We start from the raw sequence: 27,154 nt of genomic DNA, 5'->3' as shown, positions 1-27,154 counted from the left end.
TTAGGGTAAATATTTTATTTCATGCTACCAGTATAAATCATATACTGCACTTGGTGGACCAAGGGACAAACAATTGTACATGTTGTAAAAACAGTGTGGGAATCTTCACCTAAAATAGGTGTTTAAAAATAAAAGCTAAGGGAATGGAGGCAGAATATATTTCAGAATATAGCTGCAGCAGCAAACCCAAGTTTTCTTTTCCATCTTTCTGTTTTGCTTTCTACCAGTAAAGTTGCTGCTCAATAGCGGACAGACACTTTCATAGGCAGTGCCTAAAAGCATGGCCTATTCTATGGTGAAGAAATGGTGGGAAGAAAGTGGAGGGGGAATTGCTTAGTATCCATGCTTAATAAGCGTGGTTAGCCACAAACAGGGACTCTCCACCGGTGGAGCTGCTTCCAGAGGAAGCATATTTACCCTGGCAGGCCTGGCTGTTAGCCTGTAAGAAAAAGGACAGTATTATTGAGTGCACAATACGGTACAGATGCTTGATGCCAACAGTCCATACAGTTCTCTGAACAATACCCACTATGTATTGATGTATTTTTTTTTTTTACAGTTTTATATTAACATTTTTATTTATATTTACACGTACCAGAGCTCTCTTGATGAACTCTTCCTGGCATGCCTTTCCATTCTCCTTCTTACCGCCCCAGGCTTTGAGGGCAGAGGCCTGCAGGGCACGGCCATATGAAAAGCTCAGGGCCCAGGGCCTGTGCAGTGGGCACTGGTTCATGGCGTTCAGGTTGATGGAAGACTCTTCCTCACTCTGGCCACCAGACAGGAAGGTAATGCCTGTACAAGAAGCACATGAGAGTTTAGTAATGCACTTGTTTATGGAAAAAAGCTACATTTGATTAGATTTTAGTTTCTGCAAAGTTTGCAAATGTGTGCATGTCAACAAGAGATTGTGTGCATTGAGCTCACCGGGGACTGCAGGGGGCACAGTGCGGCGCAGGGCAGTGACAGTTGCCATAGCAATCTCCTGGTTGCTATACTTGTGTGAGCAGGAGTGTCCGGCAGTGACCATGTTGGGCTTAAGCAGGGTACCCTCCAGGTAGACGTGGTGGTCGGACAGGGCTTTGTAAACAGCAGCAAGGACCTTCTCAGTAACGTACTGGCAGCGCTTCAGGTCGTGGTCACCATCAGGGAGAATCTCAGGCTCAACAATGGGGACGATGCCGTGCTGAGGAAGGCAGAGACAAAAAGAGTCAAAATGACAGGTGGATATCAAGGCAAGTTGAGAATAAGGAGACAAGAAATAAGAACCGCAGTGGAGAGATACTGTGTTAGTTACTTATGTATTCATTACTTATCAATTCAGTGGTTCTCAACTGGGTCCAGTTTCAAAGAGGTTGTTTTTAATTGTTATGTCATTTTTGAAGTTACAACTGATTTTATAAATGTACAGCAGTCTTAGAGAATATTTAAATCAGAGGTTAAAATGACTTCATATCTCAATGTACACTAGAAATAGATTACACTATATTATATCTTTTATTGGTAAAAGAGGCCTAAATTGCTTTTTGCTGCACTGATGCGGCTTAGGAATAGAAGTTGAAATCGCTTTTGGGACCACTGACAACTCCTTTGATGTGATTTAGATGGTATTTGAACAGACATTTCTGTGATTTAAATATAAACTAAAACAAACGTAATAGCCACAAAGACTGATGAAAGGGCATGTTTTTCTACTGATAACATATATACATAGATCTGTCCTTGTCATGAAACTTGTAAAATTATGTGGATACCCTGTCAAGACTCCACACTGATTTCAGTGTGTCCTACCATCTGGCAGATGCTGGCATAGCGGGCCAGGACATTGGCGTTCTCAATGATGGCCAGTCTTGAGGGAGTGGTGGGGGTGATCTTCAGCACACAGCGCCACTTGGCAAAGTCACAACCATCCTTCTTGTACTGGGCGCAGCGCTCATACAGTCCATCGAGACCTGTGAAAGAGGAAGAGAACACACCAGATGAGTTAGACAAAGGTATTAAAAGATGTTGACGCATTGCCCTCTTTGTGTCTAAACTTGTTCTTAGCTCACCCTGGGTGGTTGTCTCGCCATTGGTTCCGGCTAGGGGGACAACACCTTTGTCAACCTTGATGCCCACCACCATGCCTCTTCCCTTGAGGTACTGGGGGAATGGCTTGCCATCATCGGTCTTCTGGTACACGGTCTCATGGAAGAGAATGACACCACCAATGCAAGGGTTGATACGTTCGTCAGCAGTGAAGAGGAGCTGGCGGTACAGCCTCCTGTTCTCCTCAGTGTTCTCAGCATTGATGCTCTGGAAGCGCTTGGCCACGCTGCCTATATTTATGGATTATGGAGACACAGGCTAGATGAAAACTGGATCCATTTGTGGATTGCACTGGTGTGTTTGTGTGAGCATTTGCAGATATTTGCATTTTAGTTCTGAAAAAAATTTACATTGCCTGTCATAATCATATCCTAACTGTGTTAATGATTGAACTTCCTTCTCACATACATATTTGCTGTTGTGTGCTTTATAGATTTATTTATTCTATATAGATTATTTTATTTTCAGAGAAATGTTGGCAATCCTAAATGACTGATTGATGATTTTTTAATTATAAAAATAAAAAAACAAATCCTATAATTCTTTACCGGTGGACTCGTCTGCGGCGAGGATTCCTTTGCCGGGAGCGATGATCCTCTGAGCTATGTCGCAGAGCTCTTTCTTTTGCTCAGGAGTGAGGAAGGGGTATGCGTGAGGCATCCTGACTCTATTGAGGAGGAGAAGGAAGACAAAGGATGAGATGAGAGAAGGAAACATTTGAGGGACTTACAGGGGCGGCTGTGGCACTAATCGGAAAATTGGCTTCCCTCAGCCAAGTGTCCTTGGACAAGATAAGTTGAACCCCAAGTGGCTCCCAAAGGCATTGTCATCAGTGTGTGAGTCTGTTTCTGATAAGCAGTTGGGACCTAGCCTCTACAATTAGTGTATGAATGTATGTGAACACGAAAGTGTAAAGCGCTTTGAGTGGTTGGAAGACAACCACTATAGAAGTACCGGTTTCACGATTTATGCAGACCTAAAACCATGCAAAAGCACAAGGGGAAAAGTTCAACAAAAACCAGCTGCAATGCTTGAGTTTTGTGGTTGTGGTTATTATTGTAAATACATGGGAAACTGATTCATGTTAGAATGACAGAACATTTGGTTCACTGTGTAAAGGAAGTGGTAAAAGTAGAGGCTGACATGTCTGCATCTGTGGCGCGACTGTGTGACTGCAGGTGTTGCAGCTATAACTGTTCCAATACCATAAAGCACTGGGGTTACACACTTTTTCCCAGGCACAATATGCAGCGGCACAAGGGATCCAGTGTCAGAGAGCCCTCCACCCTCCCCTGTCTCCACCCTTCACATATCTGACCACCCTTGAAATCATGACAAGCATGCGTGTCACCTATTCCATTTTCTAGCCTCTTATCCCTGACCTTTTCCTTCCCCTTCACTGCCCCCTTCCCTCCCCATTCCTCCTCCCTGCTCTTCTATCCCACACCTCCTCTACACACTCCTTCCTCTCTCCCCTTGTATATGCCTCCACTATCAATAGGGTGGACTAAATATAAAGAGTGTACTGCTGCAAGGCAATAAAGGCACTATGGCTCAGCAACAAGGCATTTCATTTAAGAGAAGTGTGCAGCCTCACATCCCACTGTTTACAACTCATGTACAGTAAAAGATTATCAACTAGATAGCATGAGCTAATTTAGAGCTTATTCAAATCACTGAGCCACCCCTGACTGCTCGGAAACCATCCAAATGTATCTTTGCATTAGATAAAAAAGGCAGTATCAACTACTAGTGATGCAATGAAGATAGATGAGCTAAAAGGCTGTGGAACAGCAACTACTGTGTTTGAGTAACATTAATATGCTGCATGTGAATGTGCATAATGCTGAGGGAGACTTGTCATGCATTTTTAAACTAGAGTGCAAGTGAAGCAATTCATTGCTGAACCGTGAATGTATTATCTGTCTGTCTGTTTTTTAGTGTGTCAGATGAAAGTCAAAAGATTGTGGGTCATATAGCTCTAGCTTTCACAGTAACCACAAATGTGTTTGAGCTACAAGAACAGTCTCTTAGGTTTAGGGTTATGCATCTCATGCTAGAATATATTTAACCAGTTGCACAAAAAGCCAATTAAAGTAATGCATTTGTCCCATATCTGTCAATCAAATGTTCATTTTCTTTTACCTTTGAGGTTAGAAGGAGAGCTGAGAGAAGAAGGAGAGAGGGAGGGAGAAGATCCTGCCTTAGTCTGCGACAACCCTCCAGTCTGCTGGCCCTTGTATTTATCCTCCCATTGTGACCCCTCACATTTCAGCTGCTCAGCTATAAAAAGAACAGGACGCAACCAGAGATGGCTCGTGACATTCAGAGAGACTGGGGCTGGAGAAACACGGTGGTGAGCAGCTAGTGAAAGGGCAAAGAGTGTTTCAATGAATGGCAAGTAAAACGACAGTGAGTGAGGGAAAGTTAGGGTGGGAAATACAGGAGAAAGACAAGTAGAAATGTTGTATGAAGGAATAGTACACATAAGTAAGTAGATAGGATGGACACAATTAGCCAGAAATTTGCCTCACTAAGTGTTCCCCTACATTCTCCTTAAACAAAAAATGCATCTTCCAAGCACATCCCTGTACGTCCTAGTTTAATTCACTTTCATGTATTGTTGTAATTAATTAAAGTGTAGATTTTATTCACTATTCAAGTGCAGTTAGTTTAAAGTTAGCTGTTACAACTGAAGAGCATCTCAGCAAATGGAGGTCATTTGAAAGGGTATGTGAAGGAAGATAACTTTGGGGTATCTGCAGTATGTAGTAATAGCACACACACACACATGCTCACACAGAGGCTAGGCGAGCATGTGACAACTTTGCTAACCTGGCCTTAGAAATCTAATCTAGACACAGCAACATAGGGCACAGATACTTGACCTTTGTAATGACCTTTCTCGATCGTCTTTTCTTAAGAAAGGGTCAACTGGTGCACTTGGCAAAGGTTGCACATGCACATAGTCAAGTAACACAACACGTTATATCTGTTTCATTTTCTCACTCAGAGAGGTCACAAGTGACACATTAAAAAAAAAAGTGACATTTTCCACCACAGAGAAGGTCGGGGCATTAGGCTTTGCGTTGGGCTGACAGTAGTACACGTTATCATTGGTGAACAGCAGCTAGAAACAGGTTTACTTCCTGAACAGAGGTTGTAGGCTGAATGAGTCAACATGCAGTGGTGTGACAAGGACACATTATAGGCAGGGTCACTTTTTTATCATCTATCAGTCAGGGTTTAATAATAACATAGAATGTTGTTTTTTTTTTTTGATTAAGTCAGTTTCAAAGTAATGCTGAATACTGTGTCTAACACAGCGAGAGAGCGGTGAGCTTTTGCTAAAGAAGGCTGCGCTTACTGTTAATTCATTATAAAACATCTATATCCAATCATCGGAATTGTGTCCACTATTTGTTTCTTTAGACAGTGCAAATACCCATGGCACCATAATTTAAGTCAGTTTAAGGCATTTATGGTTACACATTCACAGTGGGCACCTCCACAGAACATCTACAATATGTTCTGTGTTTCAAAATCACATATGAAGCAATAGACATACAGTTGTTAGATGTTAAATCCAATAGTATTCCTCAAACTCATACTGCCTGCAACTATAAAACTGGCACACGGAAATCTTTGGGCCCACAGACGGCATGCGACAGTGCGGAGGAAGTAGAGCGAAAAGGAGAAATGGAACTTTTTATTTTGAGGTGGGGTTTATTTTTTTTGTGAGAAGGCTTGTTTGAACAGTACTTTGGTGAGTGAATATCTGTAGAGGAAGTCGAGCGAAAAGGAGAAATGGACATTTTTAGTTTAAGGGTTTTTTTCTGTGAAAAGTTTTGTCTGAACAGTACTTCGGTGAGTGGTTATCTAATGTGGTGAAACTGGGGATGATCAATCCAGATGTGTTCATGCTGTGTAACCTGACTTCCTTTCTCTACCCGATTGGTCTGGGAAGTAGGCAAGTAACACTTCACTGCTCACAAAAAAGAACCATGTTAAGAAAAGCAGGCAGTTTGTACTTGACATATATTGCAGCTGTGAATATTGTCACAAATATAAAGTAATCAAAACACGTTTACAGTCTGAGGTAACCACACCAGTGTTTTTCAAATGTCTACAAATGAGATCTGTGGTAATGGTCTAAGGTTTATTTTGTTATTTATTATTTTAAACTAACTTGCATATTATTTTTTAATAGAAGTGTTTGAATCTTTGAAAATTTACCTATGCTTTGCACAATCAGGTGACAACACATTGTGTGCTCACATAAAACAGAAAGTGTTTGCCAATATTGCAGCCCCTCCTATAAAATGTTCCTCTAACTGGCTGCCTTAGCCTTGTGCTGTCACCTTATGATTTCTGCATTTTGCTTTCGACAGCTCGCTCCATCAGTTTCAGTTGCAGAAGGTAGTTACGCTTCCAGAGGCTTCCAGAGTTTCCAAATTTATTTGTATGGGCTCAGAGAATATATGACACACTTTTTTATTTTTCATGGGAATGTCACAATGGACTGGATAATTACTACCACAGTATTCTTGTCAGGTAAGTTTATACCTTTTGATTTTGTCATCCATCGACCTTATATACACATGTATGCCATCAGTGAAAATCTTATCCTATCATTTAATTTAATGGCCTTTTATTACATTTACAGCATCTTCATCAGTTGTAAGTTGTGTTTCTTTAGCATGCTTAAAGCAGAGTAACATATTATCATTCACCTCTCTGTGAATCAAACTACCTGCATCAAGATCTGGCCGGTATAGTCAGCTACTCACCCTCAAAATAGCTTCAACGGCTTTTGCACTTATTTTTTAAGTAGAAAATGTTTTGATTTGATTTTTGACTGATACCTATATCCTGCCAAGGAAAATTGTGGTTTTGTATATGTACAATTCAATTACAACTTTTGTCATGGTAATCCAAATATGTCATGTACCAAATTTGGTGAAGATTGTTGGAGGATGGGTGCAGAAAAGTGCAAATGTGCTCTATAAGTAGCCACATGATGGCACTAACAACACCTAAATCTGAATACTTGTTCCCTGGCCCATAACTACCTATGTAATTGAATGTAAGAAACTGAATTATTGTAAATCTACCCATTGTGTACCGATTGTGTATATCCACTTGTGTATATCCACTTATCCTGTGCAGGATTGCAAGTGGACTGGAGGCATTGTACTCATGGGTCATCATTCTGTACAGACAGGCAGTGTAATGTATCATTAGGTTTGAATTAAAATTGACCGTACTCAATGTCTGTTGCAGTACATATTACTCCACCCTTGAAAGTAACATGGTCACTTTGCTAAACCTACACAACTTGTGAGATCAAGAGAGCGGCATATCAGGACCAACACAAGACCTACCACTTATCTATTCCAGTTATACTTAGCAGAAAGTAGGGGGGCAGTGACTTCCTGCAACCACCTCAGTGACACTTTCTGCTACTGGTGGTTTAGTTTAGTTCAGTATGTACTTAGTGACTTAATGTGGCCTATATTTAGAATTGCATCAGAACAAAACATAAAATTAATTATGAAAGGGTAACTCTGGACAGGTAAAGATTAATGTATATGATCTGTAATACGGCATTTCTGTTACTGTCTGAAGCCATAAAGACTACAATAGCCAAACAAAGGCTGTACTGGTGACAAGAAAAAGCAGAACCTGAAGGCAATTTCTCTGGAAAAACTATGATAACCAAACTATAACATGATGTTATTTTAGAACAAATTGAAATGTACGGGATACCAAAACGCATTAATGTGCATCAGATGTGTCAGACCTGTGTCGGTCTAAGGTTCCGCACAATTAGAGGAAGTTAATGTTTCTTAATAATACATTGTTATCTACATCACCCAATCTCTTTTAAGTTTTTTTCCCCATGAAGAAATATTTTGTTAGTGAGTCAAAGAGTTTGCATCATATTGACCATTTTTAGAAAACCTCATGTTGTGGCCAAAAAAGGAAAAAGTGAGGTCTTGAGCTGTGCAGCAAAACTCGCTCAATGACAAAGCAAATATAGAAGGATGACCTCCTACATGTTGTCATGGAAAGCAGTGTACTGTCTCTTGACATTTAAGTTTTTCTAAGTATTTATGTAATTTGTTATTGTTTTGTGTTTCTGCTATTGAATAATGTAGGAAATGTTACAGAGAATCTGAATTAAAAGTGAACAGAAAAGCAGGTAACCGGCTTAAAAATGTAATCTTGAAAACGTTTTAAAAATGAACATGTTTAAAATTAAAACATTTCTAACTTTGGCACTCCCTAGTGGTGTTACCAAACAATACAAGGCATACATCGATTCACACCACATCAGTGGCTGTAGAAGGCTTCTTTATCCCTTTATATGCTCTGAAAGTAGGACATTAACATTCATTAATTTAACTGACACTTTTATCCAAAGCGTCTCACAATTGCTATTCATATCAGCGCATACCTCTGGAGCAACTAGGGTTAAGTGTCATTGCTCAGGGACACAATGGTTGGTAACAATGGATAGGTAACAGTGTGGGATTGAACCCTCTCTCACACCAAAGGTATCATCTTATCCATTGCACCATCACTACCACATACACAACAGATATGCAGTCAGAAAAATATTAATTAATTAATTATTATTAATGTCACTATAATGACACAGAAAGTGGCTTTAAATCAGAAATATTGTGTGTGAGGTGTGGTTCTTTCTTCTTCATTTCTTTAGTGTTAGAAGCTGCACTTTGTTTTAATATTGACCCAGTGGCCTGGAAGTTCCTGAGAAATGAAGCAGCAGGTTTTGGATACCAGGTGGTGCAGAGACAGACAGAGTAAGTCAAAGCATTGTTGTTGTTGAGATATGGGTCCACAATAGACAACTGTCTACTACTTTGTTATCCAACGAAGGTTAATTTGACCCTGGCAAACGACCCCACTGAGGTTAAATAGCTGAGTTTCCCTGCCAGTCAGTCAGAACTGAAGAAGTCCTTTGGATGAGGGACAAAATGTCTTCTAGTATCTTCAATCAAGTCCAGTTGCCCTTGACTTTAACCTTCGTTGGATAACTATGACCTGGATGACTGAGAATCTTCATAGACATCTACTACTTTGTTTTGGTAGCGTTTTGTGTGTGTCGCACAGTAAAGAGGAATCAAGTACATAACATTGAATTACACTGTGGTGACCAGACAGGCTCTTTCATATGTCTGGTTTTGTTTCCTCAGCTTGCTCGTCAGTGCTCCTCTTGCACAGTATCTACCAGGAACAAGGGGGGAAATATATAAGTGCTCCACCGAGTCCTGCAGTAAACTACCAGTTACATGTAAGCAACTACTAATTTCTAAATGCTTCATATAAGCTATTAACTAACTGAAATTACATGGGCTGAATTAAAAACAATGATTCCTGTTACCTTTTATCCTTAAAAACAAGTACAAGCATTAGAAGTTTGTTATTAGTTCTCAAGAGATTTTCAACAGATGGTGTCAGGACCTTGTGTGTATCACCCGATAGAAATGGTTTCAGGATATTTCTAGGAAAGATACTGAGATAGCTATCTTAAAAAATGTTTGATTCAGTCTTCAAGACATGCTGTATATGTTGACTTAATTTGCCAAGTATTCTATGTTTTATAATTATAAAAATTCACATATCACCACATCAGTACTCAAATGACTTTGAATGGGAATATTTTGTATTTCATGCAGCTGAAAATTGCAACAACAGTTGCAAAAGAATACAGTTACATAATAATAGCCTTGGTCATGTGAGTTTTGGGACCATAGTCATAGGCCAGAAAAGGCAATGGGACACTACGAGTTTGGGAACAGTGAGTATGAACTGCTGATAGTTATCGGATCACATAGGGAAGTATTTTAAAAGCGGTAGCTGCAATTTGTAGTGGTCACTGAGAAAGTTGTTTTCTTGCTATCACAAAATGTCTTGAATGACTGTTAAACATAACTGATTAATGTTTTCAATGCAGTGCCAGCTTTTGCATTCAACATATCGCTTGGTTTGACAATGACAAGTGATCCCGCCACACAAAACACTATGGTGAGCCAGTAAACTGCAAATATTCACAGTACCTTGTTAATATCAATGCGGAGGTCAGGGAGAATCCTCTTAAACGTTTCTTTGTCTTCCTATCAGTGAAACTATCCTTTTGCATCTTGAAAATGTATTTTCAGAAAATGTATGTGACAGAAAAATAATCAACCCATTATGTAATTATCAGGGCTTGACCATGTCTCTTTTCAGGTATGTGGTCCAACCATCCCAAAGGACTGCAAAAGTATCACCATGTACAACGGTTTATGCAGGCAGATAAACCGTTTTGATAATCTTGGAGCCTATGTGCCTTCTTCTCCTGAAGGTAATTTTTTTTTTCTTCGTATGTTGAAGTTCTAGCAACATGCCAGGGAAGTGTTCAAAGAGGTCTGATAATGTAAGCATATCACCATAATCGCATTATAGCACCTTGCCAAGAAGCTTGACACCTGAGCCCTGGAACAAGCAGGCAGATAATATACCAAGGTGAATTGTTAACAAACAGAATGAGATGCAACAACCATTCAGACGTTGATCCATATCTTCTTTTTGACAGAGTGTCGAACCCAAGCAGACATTGCAATTCTGTTGGATGGCTCAGGCAGCATAGATGGTGATGATTTTAAAATAATGAAGATATTTGTGAAAAACCTGATCGGCTCATTCCAGGGAAAAGATACAAAGGTAGGATTGTGTTCATGCTTGCCAGTTAAACCATAGAATGATTAAAATAATTGAAAATCGAAAAATCCAGCATTCTTAGGCATTGCATTTAATGTCTTTGTGTTTTTGTTTTGTCTGTTTTAAAGAGGTGGTATTATGCTTTTTGGCTTTCCCCCTCTCCTTTATTGAGTTATATACCTTTTTTATGCATGTAATAGGTTTGCAAAGAAAAAGCCCAGTTCCCATCTCCCACAGAAAACACTGCTCTGAACTGCTTGAAAACAGCTCATTTGTAGTCCAGCTGATTCCATTCCATCCTTGTGACGACACAGGGAGGAAAGCTAAATGCGTCTCATGTAACGCTTGCCAAGCGGCTACTCCGCCACATCCTCAAAAACACCGGTGGAATAATAGCTGCAGCACACAACTCTCCTCTCCCTTCCAAACACTAGCTACTCTCCAGACACTCAATGGACATAAAGTTGTTACTGTGATGTAGAGACAGAGCTCAGTTAAAACTTTATGGATGAAAGATACTTTTGTTAGAGATTAATAACTCACCACTTTAAAACTCTTGCTCCAGCCAAGCTGGTCGGCAACATGTACAGCTGAAACAAAGCCATGTTTGCTTCGCGCTGACCTGCTCTTCTCTGATTCTGATGGCTCTCTGGTTCTCTGGCTAGTTAAGTCCTTAACTAGGAACTGCACATGAGCAACTCCCAACAAAGATCATTTAGAGACAAGATGTATTACTCCACAGCTAAAACAAAACCTTCAACTCAGGGTGAAAAGAGGAGCTGCAGCAATGTGCATTATGAAAAAAATAATAATACCACCTCTTTAAAGAAAGGGTCCTTCTGTGAAGAATAATCTTGCTTTGGACATTCCCTACAAACCATAGTATTTTCTTAATAGATAATTTGCTACAATTGCCACCAATGGGCAGATTACAAGAGATCAAATTAGCAAAATTTAAATATTTTGCCAAACATTTACCAAATACCCCTCTCCCTTCCATATAGTTTGTGTACATTCCCTTTATTGTCTCCACAGCCCGTACTTTACCTTTAATGCATCATTTGACTGTTGGATGCATGGTTAAATTTTTTCTTCTTTTTTGCAGTTTGCCATTGCCCAGTTCTCTTCAACTTTTCGATTCAAGATCCATAATTACTTAAGTACATTTGATGCTAAAAGTTGGGAAGCTCAAATTAATGGAATAACACAGTTAACTGGAGGGACATACACAGCTGATGCCATCAAACGTGTTGTGTAAGTGTCATCATGATGCTAATGCAGGACATTACCAAATACAGATTTTATGTACAAACAGGAAGTAAACAATTTGGTTTGCTTAGATTTAACTGTGAACACTGATTGAAGAGAACTGTAATACAATAGTTTGCACATAGCCTATTTATTTTAAATAGGCATGTTGAATTTGGTCCTCGACCATATCCAAAGAAGGTTAACGTCAAGGGCAACTGGACTTGGTTGAAGATACTAGAAGACGTCCCTCATTCAAGAGACTTCTTCAGTTCTGAAATGACCAGGAGAGAAACTCAGCTATTTAACCTTTGTGGGATCGTTCGCCAAGATCATTGATACCGCTGGTTCGTTAGTACTCCTGGCTGCTGTAACGACAATTGTTATGGTCATTAAAACCACTTGTGGCCAAGTCTGAATGACCATCGTCGGCATCTTCAATTGAGGCCAAAAGGAAATGCTTGTTCAGTTTCCTGGGAAGTGATAAAAGGACAGCATTGTAAGTGGGGGATAAGTGGTCCAGTCGTTTTGGATAAAAGTGTCTGCAAAATGAGTAAATGTAAAATGTAAGTGGCAGAGGGTGTCACTATTAGTTAAATAGCCTTCGGATCCTTCGGATGAGGGCCAAAATATCTTCTAGTGTCTTCAACCAAGTCCAGTTGCCCTTGACTTTAACCGTCTTTGGATAACTATGACCTGGATGACTGTGAACCTTCACAGACATCTTGGTCCTCGACCCATTTACTGCTTGAAGCAAGTCGAACTGGGCCATGGCACCAATTCAAGCCTGCACTGTTTTTTTCTTTTATGTGTTAATTCATGTGAACTTTAATTAATTGAGAAAAGTACAAAGAAGAGATTTTCAACAGTTTTACTGATCAGCATTATTGTATTTTGTAAATATAAACAAAGTTAGAATTTCATACCTGCTACACACTCAACAAAAGTTAGGACAGAGTTAAAATAAGATGTACACAGAATATTCAAATAAAATTTGGTTAGATATATTGGCATTATAGAGAGATATGTTGCCATCAAGGTGACATCTCTTCTGGGGAAATCAATGCTTATTTCAGCAGGACAATGCCAGGCCGCATTCTGCAGGCTACAACAGAGTGGCTTCGTAGACACAGGCCTGCTTCAAGTCCAGATCTGTTCCCTATTGAAAATGTATGGCGCATCATGAAGAGAAGAATCAGACAATGTTGACCACAGACTGTTGAGCAGCCGAAGTTTTGTATCAAGCAAGAATAAACAAAAATTCCAATTGCAAAACTGGTTTAATTAGAATCTCCACTTCCCAAATGATTAGAAAGTGTAATTAAAGGAAAGGTGATGTAACACAATGGTAAACATGCCTCTGTCCTAACTTTTGTTGAGTATGTTGCAGGCAGGGCTGGACTGGGACAAAATATCAGCATTTTTGGCCCAGGCGACCCACCAAAAGCAGTTGGACACTCATCACCAATACACCATGCTTGTATAAGTAGCCTACAAGTCATTTTCACAGCAGCGTGACACTAGCCTCCATAACCTCACTTCAGCCATTTGGGCAGTTAGCCAAAGTTAAGACTGCATTAGGAAACTATGCTATGCTACAAAAACAATGTCAAATAGCTTATGCAGAACTGTTTGACAGTGAGTGATCACCAGAGGTAGGTGAAAGTCTCACTTTTATGATAGCGTTATGATTATATCGTAATCACTGACCTTAATTGAACTAATCATCATCAATGTCACCACAGCATGGCACACACATGGCTTCACTTTCAAGGGCTCAGATTAGGGGTCTGAAGAAACACTTAGCCCACGAGACGTGACATTGCACAAGGTTGGGGTCATGAGAACAAGACAATTGTAAGTGCGGGATAAGTGGTCCAGTCGTTTTGGATAAAAGTGTCTGCAAAATGAGTAAATGTAAAATGTATATATTTTAATACTATCTACAAAAAATATTTATTGATGAAATATATGATTGGAGGGTCTGAGGGTTTTTCCCCCAGAATATTTTAAGCATGAACTCATTGGTTGCTCTTTTACAGCAGGAGATACACAAAATTGCGATTTCAGCCTTAATTTTAGTGTTGAAGCTACCCCCTGTCTCTCATATTTTGGCCCCAAAATTCACAAGGAGAATTAGGTGAGACAAAGCAATTAGCAGCAGGAATCATAATTGAGACTTGATGGCGATACCTTGCTGGGTCTCATTACAGGCTATTTTTCTCGTAATAAAAAAGAGGTACTCTGAGCAGGATTCGACCCTGAAGCTTTTATTCTAAGGACAGCTAACTTTTCCTTCACTTCAGAAAGAAATATTATGTTTACCATTAAAGTCCAATTTCAGTCCAAATTTGACTCAAGTGAAGGGACTCAAAGGTGAGTTTTTTTATTCAAGAACCACATTTTCTCCCTAAAAATCGCTGGACATTAACTTTACATTCTGTTATTATTAGATGATTCAATGATTAAGTCCTAATTCTTAGAGAGAGATTACTGACCAAATTCTGCCGGAGACTCATCCTCCACCTCTCTGGAAAAAGTCTACCGTACACTCAAATATAAACCCCCCAAAATTAAAGCCACGTACGCAACATGGCGGATTTCCAACTGCGTCATCCTATATACTTTTGGATATATACTATATATACTATATACTTTATACTTTATTTATACCTTTTGGATCAAATTCTCCTTTTAAGGAGACCCTCCTCAGTTTCCTGCAGCCTATAAGCTGTTTGCCTACAGTAACCTTTTAAATTTGATAGAAACCATATTACATTAAATTCAAATACACACATTAACATGAACATATTGCTACGTAGTTATAATAGTGAGTACATCTGAACCTTAAATTCCCATGTCCAAACAGTTCTTGATCATATACTCGAGGAAGGCTTTAACTGAGGCCTCCTCCTTGTGAACATGTGGGTTCACAGGTGCAGCTTTACATATTTTTTAGGTTATCAAACATTTTACATACATTTCTCATACATTTATATAAGTATACTGACTAGTGAAAGAGAGTTCAGCTCCTTTCTTTCCTTGCTCCTCTTTAGGACCTTAGTCGTTTTTCCACATTAGTACATGCATGTATCTTTAGCACCACTGGGCATTGGCCCATTTTTTAAACAGTTAAATAAATAAATAATGTGGGTTACATCGGCCCCAAAGGTGCGTCGGCCCACCAGCCATTTGCCCAGTATGCCAGATTACCAGTCCACCCCTGGTTGCAGGCATCAAATCTTGTTTATACTTACAAAATACAATTACGTTCTGTAAAACTATTGAAAATCTTTTCTTTGTACTTTAGAAAATTAATTAAAGGATGTGAATTTTATTTTTTATTGCATTATGTAAAATATCCTAACTTTTTTGGAAAAGTCCAGACAGATTTCAAAATGACTTGGCACTTCCATGTCAAAATTAAATGATAGAGCAACTTGTGGTCCTGACATCATCAGCAACAGATGGAAATTGGCAGCTTTTTATAATCGTCCATTGGCATCTACTTGGACACTTACAATAATAATAATAATAATACTATCCCTATACAGGTACTGGTCATATAATTAGAATATCATCAAAAAGTTGATTTATTTCAGTAATTCCATTCAAAAAGTGAAACTCGGACATTATATTCATTCATTACACACAGATATATTTCAAATGTTTATTTCATTTAATTGTGATGATTAAAACTGACAACTAATGAAATCCCAAATTCAGTATGTCCGAAAATTAGAATATTACTTAAGACCAATACAAAAAAAGGATTTTTAGAAATGTTGGCCAACTGAAAAGTATAAACATGAAAAGTATGAGCATGTACAGCACTCAATACTTAGTTGGGGCTCCTTTTGCCTGAATAACTGCAGCAATGCGGCGTGGCATGGAGTCGATCAGTCTGTGGCACTGCTCAGGTGTTATGAGAGCCCAGGTTGCTCTGATCGTGGCCTTCAGCTCTTCTGCATTGTTGGGTCTGGCGTATCGCATCTTCCTCTTCACAATACTTCATAGATTTTCTATAGGGTTAAGGTCAGGCGAATTTGCTGGCCAATAAAGAACAGGGATACCATGGTCTTTAAACCAGGTACTGGTAGCTTTGGCACTGTGTGCAGGTGCCAAGTCCTGTTGGAAAATGAAATCTGCATCTCCATAAAGTTGGTCAGCAGCAGGAAGCATGAAGTGCTCTAAAACTTCCTGGTAGACGGCTGCGCTGACCTTGGATCTCAGAAAACACAGTGGACCAACACCAGCAGATGACATGGCACCCCAAACCATCACTGACTGTGGAAACTTTACACTGGACTTCAAGCAACGTGGATTCTGTGCCTCTCCTCTCTTCCTCCAGACTCTGACTCGGACCTTGATTTCCAAAGGAAATGCAAAATTTACTTTCATCAGAGAACATAACTTTGGACCACTCAGCAGCAGTCCAGTCCTTTTTGTCTTTAGCTGTGTCTTGTTCAAGAGTGGCTTGACACAAGGAATGCGACAGCTGAAACCCATGTCTTGCATACATCTGTGCGTGGTGGTTCTTGAAGCACTGACTCCAGCTGCAGTCCACTCTTTGTGAATCACCCCCACATTTTTTAATGGGTTTTGTTTCACAATCCTCTCCAGGGTGCGGTTATCCCTATTGCTTGTACACTTTTTTCTACCACATCTTTTCCTTCCCTTCGCCTCTCTATTAATGTGCTTGGACACAGAGCTCTGTGAACAGCCAGCCTCTTTAGCAATGACCTTTTGTGTCTTGCCCTCCTTGTTCAAGGTGTCAATGGTCGTCTTTGGGACAGCTGTCAAGTCAGCAGTCTTCCCCATGATTGTGTAGCCTACAGAACTAGACTGAGAGACCATTTAAAAGGCCTTTGCAGGTGTTTTGAGTTAATTAGCTGAGTGTGGCACCAAGTGTCTTCAATATTGAACCTTTTCACAATATTCTAATTTTCTGAGATACTGATTTTGGGTTTTCATTAGTTGTCAGTTATAATCATCAAAGTTAAACGGAATGAACACTTGAAATATATCAGTCTGTGTGGAATGAATGTATACATTATACAAGTTTCACTTTTTGAATGGAATTACTGAAATAAATCAACTTTTTGATGATATTCTAATTATATGACCAGCACCTGTACAATGCCTGGAGACAGAGTAAAAAAAAAACAAGCAAAATGATATTTATTGTTGCTAATTTACTGTAGAAATCCAAAAGAGGTATCCAGTGCATTAAAAATCAGCAAAAGGTCTTCACCACACGCCCACATATGACCTTTAATAACCTAATCTATTTGTATAGCTAAAAACTACTAGAGGTTAGTGAGAATACTTTTCTTTTTGTACTTTTTTGTATTTTTAATACTACAAAAGGTACAATAGAACAATAACATGTATTGAATGCAGCCCTTTCTTTTGACAGCAATGAAATTTTCTCAGTAAATGGAGGTTCCAGGTCAAATGTGAAGAAAGTTCTGATAGTCATTACAGATGGAGAATCTAATGACCCACAGGAATTGCCAAATGCAGCAGCTTTAGCTGAAAAAAAAAACATAGTTCGATTTGCCATTGGGGTAAGTTCAACCTTTTTTTTTCTTATAACCTGAAATCAAAACCCATTAAAATCATGCTGAAAGTTGGAAGTGTTCAGTTCCCTGATATTACATCCCCTATTGCTTTAATCCCAGCAAGTTGATTTGGATATGTCTTTATCAGCTTTGCTCTCCTAGATTAGGGAATAGTTGTCCATTCTTCCTGGCAGTATTGTTGAAGTAAAATTGTGGTGAGCGGCAATTGACTGCTCTCTTCAAGTCCATTCACAGACATTCAGTCAGATTAAGGTGAGGGCTCTACCTTGGCCACACAAGGAAATTCACCATCCTATCATGAAGCCACTGACAACCATAAAAAACAATTTGTTTCGAGTGGCCTTTTATTGTGGCCAGCCTATGCAATACCCATTCTGCCTGATCAGCATCTAGATATACCCCACCTGTGAGGTGGACGGATTATCTCGGCAAAGGAGAAGTGCTCACTAACACAGTTTTTGACAGATTTGTGAATAATATTTGAGAAAAATAGGCCTCTTGTGTACATAGAGAAAGTTTTTGAGTTCAACACATGATTAATGTGGGCAAAAACAAAAGTGGTGCATTTATAATTTTGTTCAGTGTAATTAGGTAGCTTGAGCACCTGGCTAGGTGGCAAATAACTTGCAAGCAACCATAGCAAGCAACTGAAATTAGTGCCCTGAAACATACAGTATACATGCATAAGCTTGCTAGCTTTGCTAACATCACATACACATACTTCTTTCTAAGTGGCAGTAAAAGTTAATAATGTGGTCCCAGCCATCTCTGTAAGGTTGCACTGCAGAATTTACAGATTCCTGTGCTTTTTTCTGGACGCCGTTTGATAGATTAATCCTTTATAGTTTAAAAAGCTAAATGTTATTACGAAGATTTTGCTGACATATCCTCCTGCTCCTAGACAGCCACAGCTTCTTTGTCTCCCCCATTCACTTTCTTGGAGTGCGTGTGAAGGGGGCGGGGAGGGGTGATAGCCATTAACGGTAACAACACATTTTTATTTAGGCTTGCATTTGAAGCCATAAGTTTTACATCCAATCAACATCAGAGTCCTCACTGTCCGAGACCGAGACAAGACCGAGTACAAATGCAGTCGAGTCCAAGACAAGACTGAGACTATCAAAAAGTGGTCTTAAGACCGGTCTCAAGAATTACAACACTAACTTTTAAGTTTTGTCCTAAAACACATTTTTATTCTTTGGTGTTTAAGCACTTGTGCTTAACTGCCTTGTTTTTAACAGTGTTGTTTTTCTCTTTTTTGTTGTATGTCATTAATTATTTGACCTGTTGTAATTTATCTGTTTTTTATTTTATTATTTTTAATATTGAACAGCTTTTTTCAGCACTTTAGTCAACCCTGGTTGTTTTTAAATGCGCTTTATAAATAAAACACGACTTAACTTAACTTTATCTTTGTTTAGGACATTTTAGTTAGATTCAGGTGTGTTTTGCTTTTTAAAAAAATCTTGTTAAATAAATGCTTTAAAGAATTAATATATTGCCAACCACTACTATGTATAATTCCAAATCCTTCAACCAACTATAGATAGATAAATAAATAGAAAGATACTTTTTTATTGCCATGAAACAGAGTTGGTGGTAATTGTTTTGGTACAGCATGGTAGCTTGGTTCCAGTGCAAAAAACATACACAAGCACAGTACAAAATTACAACATCAAGGTCACTATAGCCACCGGGCACAATTGTTGTGCAATTGTTTGAGAAGGCCAGAGTGTGAAACAGTAACATCTGACTGAGACATGTAGCTCACTGTAGGTACCTAAACTGTTAAATGATGCAACGTCTCAGAATGCTATTTGGCCTTGTTTTTTTTTTCTTTTCAATACTCTCACACATAATGTAGCTGGAAAATTGCCATTTCTATTTCTTAAAGTACAACACCTCCAACACTTTTTTCTCAACATCCCTAGGTTGGGCGTGCATTTGCCAAATACAATGCAATAAGGGAACTGGAAACCATTGCAACTTCTCCCCCAGCAAACTATGTGTTTAAAGTGGACAACTTTAACGCACTTGAAATAATAAGGCAGAATTTGCAGGACAAAATCTTCTCCATCGAAGGTACAAATGTAAACTTAATATAACATTCAGTTGAAATTACTGTAATTGTTCTGGTTCCAAAAAGAAACAATGAATAGTTTTATGTTCATCATTGACCATTACTACTTTGAGCTGTAATGAATCTACATACTGTATCATTCAGTAAAAGTACTTGAACATCATTGTGTCATTCAATAAGAGTTTGTGCTTATTTATGTTGCTGTTACAGGATCTCAAACAAGTGGAGAGTCACTGAAAATGGAAATGTCTCAAGGGGGATTCAGTGCAGCTTATGTGCCTGGGGTAATTAAAATCACCAGAAATTCACTGAACAATATAGTTTTAGAAAAACAGACACACACTTACACATGCATCTGTGTGACTCTTTGTGGGTAAGAAGTAGACAGACAGTTATGCACTTATAGAATACACATTTTATATGTATTACACATTTCTTTTCTTTGGCTGTTTTGTGGCAATCATATTTTCTTTAAATTTCTGTCAAAATGGCAGGGATTTCTGATGGGTATTGTTGGTGCCAACGAATGGAAGGGAGGCTACCAACAATACACAAGCGCAGGCACGATAGTCAGCACCTTTGCACCAGAGTATATGGAGACTGACAGTTATCTGGGTAAGAATATGATAGTAATGACTAACACATATAAATGTGATCATGTGATCACAAACTGCTCTAATGTAAACAGTCTACCCATATTTTGGAAATCAAATCAAATGCAAGACAATGCACGGGACAGAAAGAAATCAAATAAAGAATGTGGAGTCAAAGGTTCAGGGAGCATATGCAAGCAGCTTTGTATTTTAAAAACAAAAAAAATTAGCTTGTGATAGATCTTCTAAATAAAAATAAGACATCAATTAACATAGTTCCATTAAAGGTGAATTTATAAATGGCAGCACATAGAGGTAATGGACTCACAAAGCACGACTCGAGGGGGGTTCACAAAAATAAACAGTTTGTTGAACCTAATCCAAAAAGTCTCAGGCAACAGTACCAAAATCACAAGGCTGGAGAGGTAGTCAAAAACAGAGAGCATTGGTCAAAACACACAGAAGAGCGCGCACACACCAAGAAATAACTAGGATTCTGACACAAGCGATCAAGACAAACTGGCACAGGTACAAAGGGGACAAGGGTATTTATACACTAGGGCAGGGGCAACAACAAGGCACAGGTGCAGCACATAAGGGCGGGGAGTAGTAATCACACAGGGCAGAGGGAAAACAAAGACCTGAAAGGAGGCAAGATGATGAATGCCAAGAAAACAGGAAGTGGTTGCAGACAAAAACCTGAACACAGCCTAACTTCGGGAGCTGGGCGTGAGAGAATTAAGGGCCATTTAGAGAAACAAAAAACACCCCACCTTTAAGCCTGTTGGTTGATCTTTTATGATTCAGAGTGGTACAGAAGCCAGTAAGATATAAACAAATCCAAAGTGCAGCTAATGTAGAAATTGCGATGGTTTTACAAATGTCTGATCTCATATATGCAGACAAGCCAACAGTATTTTGAACTGGAAAGCTTGTGCTTGGAATATTGGGTAAGGTGTGACTCAAGCAAGTATTTTTTATCGTGTTAAATGAAAATGAAACTCTGCAAATCTTCAAAATTTATACAATTTATCCACAGTAGGCCAAACCTTGGGATACTTTAACATATGGGCTTGACTCTTGAATTCCAGGTTACTCCATGGCTGTTGCTAAAACGGTGTACGGTGAATTGACAATTGTTGGTGCTCCGAGATATAAACACAGAGGACTTGTGATGACAACTTACAGAAACAACTTTCAACAACAGATTGATCCCTTTCCATGGCAGGTGTGTGAGAAGCAAATTGTAAAAATATTTTTAATAAATTAAAACTGTTATTTCCATCTTTAATGTAATTTTTATTGATAATGTGTTGCTTACACAGTTTCAGATTGGTGAATATTTTGGGGCTGAGGTTTGTGCGATGGACGTGGATCCTAAGCCCTACACAGACCTAATCCTCATATCTGCCCCCATGTACATCGACACTGATAGAGAGGGAAGAGTTTATGTTTGCAGCTTAATTGATTTGGTAAACAACAGTTTTATCTAGCACCACTAAATGCTTGTGCTTGTTTTGTTTATTGACCATGCAAACACTGACTCTCATCCTTATATTTTCATCAGAGTGTCGATTGTCACTTAGATTCTCCATCAGTACTGAGAGGGGATGCATTTTCAAAAGGACGGTTTGGGTCTTCTCTTGCTGTGCTGCCTGATCTTAACAACGATGGTCTCAGTGATTTGGCCGTTGGAGCACCTTTGGAGAATGACGGTCAGGGCAGCATCTATATATTCCACGGCGAAGGAGGAAGAACAATCAGTTCTGCTTACTCCCAGGTGAGCAAGATGAAAGAAGCAAATAAAAAAATGTATTGCGTCATGTTTGGCACTTTATTTTATAGAAAAGCTATACTGTTTTCAATTTGATTCATTAAAATATTTCCATTTACATAGAGAATTACTGGCTCGGAAGTCCGGCAAGGACTGAAGTTCTTCGGCATATCAATCAGTCAGTCATCATTTGACCTTAGTGGGGATAATCTGCACGACTTAGCGGTGGGTTCAAAGGGAGCAGTTGTTTTACTCAGGTAAGTCCAAGATGCTCCTGTCATCTAGTGCAATTCTACCATTTATGTTCATTTGTAACCTTTATTTAATCATAAGGCTTATATCTTTCACATTTATTCTTTCAGAGGAAACCAAACTTCATTCAGTCTCTTTTTACTAATTTTGGACAGTACTGCTCACCAATAATGGATTGTGTCAGGCAGCTAAGATGTATTGATAATCAGTTTGGCTTTCTTTTGTATTACTGATGACAAAGCCAAAGGTCATTCATGTGTGTTTTCCTGCTCTGTCCATTTCAGATCAAAGCCTATAGTAATGGTAGAAGCTACGGTGTCATTCAGTGTAAACCCAATCCCCACTCAAAACTCAGACTGTTCAAAACCACTAGAGAACACAGCTCGTATCTGCTTCACCATGAGCAGACACTCTCCAGTAAACACAGGTTGTTGATTCTCCACTGTGCATCCATTTAAATACTTGTATTTGTGTACATGACTAACATTTAACCTTAAATGAAATTCTTATCTATTCCAGCTCAAGCAAGGATTAATTACACTCTAACGCTTGATGTCACCCGCAAGGTCCCAAACAACCGAGCTTACATCAATGAGAAAACACGAGAGCAGACTAGATCCATTCTTCTTGACTTAAACCAGGAACAGTGCAACGAGGTGAACTTCGCCATTCAGGTGAGCTGTTGGACTCTTGGAATCTTGTAGATTCAAGAAGTTCAATGTAGAAAATCACAGCCTCTCTCATACTGAAATATCCCATGTTTAATGCCGGTGTTGTGTTAAAGAGTCTAAATTCTCACAACCTTGACAAATACTATTTCACAGTAGTGCTTTTTTCTTGTAGGCTTGTCCAGACGATGCTCTCAATGCACTTAACAATGAGCTCAGATTCACCTTTGACGGTGTATCTTCTGCTGATACTCTCAGCCCAAGTCTTGCCCAACAGGCTCAGACAACAACCTTTTATCCTGTAAGTAATCTTCAAAGATATCCTATTGCACTTGCTAACACTTGTTACTGTGGTATTTGTTGTCCGTCTGAATATTAACTGAACAACAAAGCCTAGTCAATGTGAAGCTAAAAAAATGATATTCCCTTTTGCTAGTACTTTTTGTGAAGATTAATTTAATAGTTTCTACATAATTCACCATTTCACATTAGCTACTTTATAGAGAGCTCTGCAGTGCTGTGAAAGTGTGCAGTCAGTCGGCTGATTGTTGTTACTCTTTCTGAACAAACATTGTTTACCTCAAACTGTCTTCCACAGTTAGGGTTCGAGATTAACTGCGGCACTGACAACAACTGTGTAGATAACCTGAAAGTGGATTTCAACTTTACTGAGTGAGTGAAACCTTACTTGGGTGTGTTTACATGGTCACTTTATATTTTCTGCAAGCACAAAGGGCTTGCACACTCAAACTGATCAGTATGCCATTTTACTTATATTTTCTTGGTTTTTGAGTTCAGAACAGGAGAGTAAAAGGCACAGATATTTTAGCTATGCCTTTTCAGTGTGAAATATCATAGTAAGGGTGTATGAAGGATTTTTGTACTTGTTGGAACCCCTAACCTTATGTAATGTTTGATCCATGTTAGTGACATGGACCTAGGGCTTACAATGTCAGCCTGACAATGTTTTTTGGTACAAGATTTGAAATTCTGTACAGACATTTGCAGTGCCCAGAGGATGTGTTTCAATGACAATGATGTGTTGGTGATACTCGTTTTGTCTACCACTATCACCAGGTCAAAGTTTCTTTATGAAATATCCCAACGTCTACTGGATGGATTAGCACCAACTAATTGATTATTTGGTATTATTCAATTTAGTACATATATTCATGGTTTCCAGGGGATGTATCCTAGACTTTAGGGATCACTGATGTTCCTTTAGCACCACCTTTAGGGTTTTATTAGTGCTTTTAGTTCAAATGCTCCAACAATTATGAGATGGATTGTGATGACATTTTTTACACACATTCATGCCCCCTTTGTGATGAACTGAAATCACTTTGTGATCCATTAACGTTTCATCTAGCGCAATAATCGGGTCAAATTTGTCTTTGATAAATACCTAAAAATATTTAACATTCAAATCAGCCTCTGTGGTCAGTTGTGTTTTGTGCTAACTAGCACGTATGTTAGCACGTTAACACGCTAAACTGAGATTTTAAATATGGTGATGGTAGCATTAAGCTCAAAGCACCGCTTTATCTAATCCTCACATAGCAGCTAGCATGGCTGTACTCTTTGTCTTGTTTTCCTCCACCTTCACTTTTCTCTTTCCTCATAATCTGTCAGTTCCTCAGAGGTTAAAGTGGGCATTGATGACCTGCTTAATGTCACCGTCTCAGTGGGGAACATGGAGGAAAACTCCTACAACAGCCGGGTTGTTCTCACATACCCAGTCGGACTCTCCTTTAGGAAGTTTACAAGCCTGCAGGTAAGGCTCCAGGCTCAAGTCTGTTTCAATTCAACTATTAGACTAGAGCTGCTCTCTCGGGTCAGAGCCATTCCAGTTAATGTGAACTTTGTTTTGGTTTTTTAATAAAGGGAAGAATTGAGTGCAACTCCTACGACAGTGAAGATGGATTATCCAGAGGAAGGACAGACTGCACTGTTGACAAGCCTATTTTCAAGAGCAAAACTAAGGTTTGTTCTTCGTGCAGAAGGCTCTCTTCTCGGTTTGGCAAAAAGAGGAGACTATCTGATCTCTTCATGTCATTTTAGGCTTTATTCATCGTCCACTATGGGATCCAAACCACTAGCCAACTTGGCAGTAGGATTTTTGTCACTGCAAATGCTTCCAGGTACTTGTACAACTGCTTGCCTATAAGTACAACAATATTCATGTGTCTATGTGTGCAATATGTGTGCAATCTTTCTTTACATTCCTCTGTACTGCTGTGCCAACTTAAATTTCCCCCATGGAGGATTAATAACGGAACATCTGATCCCAACTTACAGTCCTATAACCATTTGTACAAATAATTTCACCTCTCTTTTAGTGGAAATCAGGAGCACTCCAGCTCAAGCGAACTCTACAAAATGAAAGAGATTAATGTGAAATACGGCATTTTTGCGACCATCCAAAGGTATCTGTTGTTGTATGTTAAATAAAATTATTTAAAATTACTACTTTTATGTTGACATGTTGTTATCTAACATTTTTCAAATGTTTAATATGTTTATTTAGTTCCCTCAGCTACACCAATTTCTCTTTCGGAAAGAACAATTTGCAGAAACCAGTCCAACAAACAATTGTGGTAAAATATCTTATCATATTATATTATTAGTAATCATGTTAAAATTAATTTACTTAATTTAGACTTCATTTTAATGCTCACCTAGTCTGTTTAATACCTTTTCTTTTCCACCTTTCTCTTAGGTTACAAATGAATTCAGACCACTCAATTTAACTGTGGTGATCAGGGTGCCAGTAAAGCTCGGTGATAAAGATATCTGGGTGGATTCGAGCAGTTTGCAGGTACCATGAAATCTCATAGTTACTGAAGACAAAAATGTCCCAACTGTAACTGGTCTGATGCATCTGCAGCCTCATGGATGGATAGATGGATGTGGTAATACAAGGATCACATTTTGTTTTCTGCTAAACTGACATGAATCGGCTGTATTTCAGATTCCAGACTGCCAAAAAGTCAAAGATGAAGAAACTACAGTGAGAGAATTTGTTGCTCAGATACAGAAAAATAACTTGGTGGTAAGTACGCCTCTACCATCTCTGAGTTAGAATCTAGTCTAATTATAGATTTAGAAATGTACGTTTGTTATATGCACACAAAAGAAATGATAACATTACACATAGCTGCAAATTTGCCATTTTGAATGAAAACTATGGCACCCATGTGATTCACACAGATCTAAAGAGAAGGGCAAACACATTGTGCTTTAAGGTGGGTTCCTGGGAGATGAATACCTGGCGCTATATAATAATCTTTATAGTGTGTGGCTGCTACCTCCTGATTGGCAGAGAGCACAAAGATCAGTCTCAGGGTGCCGAGGTAGAGGGGCTACGCACATACTCATAGATCTGTAGTTACATCCAGATAACTAAACCCCCACCCCACCGGAGTTCACAGGCCTGACTACAGCTTTCTCTGCTTTCTGCCTTCTTTTAATCTTTCACCAACAGGACTGCTCTGTAGCCAGTTGCAGAGTGTTCACGTGCAGTAGATTCATGGGAAGAAAGGAGAGTAAAAGCTACAAAATCTCTGCCAACCTTAGTTCTGGATGGATAGAGCAGGTACTTGATGTGCATGTATTATATTTAACAAATGAATTTGTGAGTTTACATTTGGAAGCATTTTGATTGCAACTGGTTCTGACTATATATTAGTAAAATATCTTAATTAAATCTTCAGAAATAATTATTTTCAAATCAATAGGCTCATCCCACTCCCCATTTTTTCCCTGCAGATTGGACTTAAATCTGCCAAATTCCTCTTGACCAGCACAGCCAGTCTGGACTACGACAGAAACCAGTACATCTTCTTTTCAACAGGGTCTAATAACAACCCTCCTGTTCGCAAGGTGATTACACATTGTTTTGACTTATTTGTGTTTTAAAACAGCTTGACTTTGATCCTCATTGTGTCATTTCATCTCTCAGATTGAGGCAGAGGTAGAAGTCTATCCTGAACCAGATTTCACCAAAGAGATTGTCGGAGGATCCCTGGGAGGGCTGGCCCTATTAGCTCTACTCAGCGCTGGCCTGTATAAGGTGTGTCAGTTTATTACACGGCTCTATGGAGGCAATGAATGGTTCTTTAAATATATTTATTATG

At 39.0% G+C, this 27,154-nt stretch overlaps 2 protein-coding genes across 6 annotated transcripts in view; one reads left to right on the top strand and one right to left on the bottom strand.

Annotated features, from left to right (window-relative positions):
* Positions 1–4,321, bottom strand: aldoab (aldolase a, fructose-bisphosphate, b). Its single transcript, XM_046068298.1, has 7 exons — positions 4,234–4,321; positions 2,637–2,755; positions 2,052–2,318; positions 1,792–1,952; positions 928–1,186; positions 596–795; positions 1–439 (listed from the first exon to the last, which is right to left on the bottom strand). The coding sequence occupies exons 2-7, from the start codon at positions 2,746–2,748 to the stop codon at positions 347–349; spliced, it is 1,092 nt and encodes a 363-aa protein (XP_045924254.1). The 5' UTR covers positions 2,749–2,755; positions 4,234–4,321; the 3' UTR covers positions 1–346.
* The window catches only part of LOC123982633 (integrin alpha-M-like), a 31,285-nt gene that overhangs the window by 2,157 nt on the left and 1,974 nt on the right, over positions 1–27,154 (top strand). For 2 of the 5 annotated variants that reach the window (XM_046068296.1, XM_046068294.1), the window contains 30 exons: positions 4,246–4,444; positions 6,480–6,642; positions 8,816–8,918; positions 9,312–9,409; positions 10,073–10,143; positions 10,348–10,462; positions 10,694–10,821; positions 11,924–12,072; positions 17,486–17,636; positions 19,583–19,733; positions 19,942–20,015; positions 20,226–20,346; positions 21,416–21,552; positions 21,650–21,796; positions 21,892–22,104; positions 22,222–22,355; positions 22,635–22,777; positions 22,870–23,024; positions 23,194–23,319; positions 23,617–23,690; positions 24,651–24,792; positions 24,903–25,001; positions 25,080–25,159; positions 25,358–25,444; positions 25,546–25,615; positions 25,738–25,836; positions 25,990–26,070; positions 26,503–26,613; positions 26,787–26,900; positions 26,980–27,090. In XM_046068296.1, the coding sequence (XP_045924252.1) occupies positions 4,400–4,444; positions 6,480–6,642; positions 8,816–8,918; positions 9,312–9,409; positions 10,073–10,143; positions 10,348–10,462; positions 10,694–10,821; positions 11,924–12,072; positions 17,486–17,636; positions 19,583–19,733; positions 19,942–20,015; positions 20,226–20,346; positions 21,416–21,552; positions 21,650–21,796; positions 21,892–22,104; positions 22,222–22,355; positions 22,635–22,777; positions 22,870–23,024; positions 23,194–23,319; positions 23,617–23,690; positions 24,651–24,792; positions 24,903–25,001; positions 25,080–25,159; positions 25,358–25,444; positions 25,546–25,615; positions 25,738–25,836; positions 25,990–26,070; positions 26,503–26,613; positions 26,787–26,900; positions 26,980–27,090 (3,492 nt within the window). In that variant the 5' untranslated portion in view covers positions 4,246–4,399. Of the gene's footprint in view, positions 1–1,815; positions 1,995–4,240; positions 4,445–6,479; positions 6,643–8,815; positions 8,919–9,184; positions 9,204–9,311; positions 9,410–10,072; positions 10,144–10,347; positions 10,463–10,693; positions 10,822–11,923; positions 12,073–17,485; positions 17,637–19,582; positions 19,734–19,941; positions 20,016–20,225; positions 20,347–21,415; positions 21,553–21,649; positions 21,797–21,891; positions 22,105–22,221; positions 22,356–22,634; positions 22,778–22,869; positions 23,025–23,193; positions 23,320–23,616; positions 23,691–24,650; positions 24,793–24,902; positions 25,002–25,079; positions 25,160–25,357; positions 25,445–25,545; positions 25,616–25,737; positions 25,837–25,989; positions 26,071–26,502; positions 26,614–26,786; positions 26,901–26,979; positions 27,091–27,154 lie in introns of those variants that run through there. The other 3 variants (XM_046068293.1, XM_046068295.1, XM_046068297.1) reach the window with 3 other exon arrangements.

The sequence above is a fragment of the Micropterus dolomieu genome, linkage group LG14 (assembly GCF_021292245.1).
Source record: "Micropterus dolomieu isolate WLL.071019.BEF.003 ecotype Adirondacks linkage group LG14, ASM2129224v1, whole genome shotgun sequence".
NCBI lineage: Eukaryota > Metazoa > Chordata > Actinopteri > Centrarchiformes > Centrarchidae > Micropterus > Micropterus dolomieu.
This window is presented reverse-complemented; position numbering and strand designations above follow the sequence as displayed.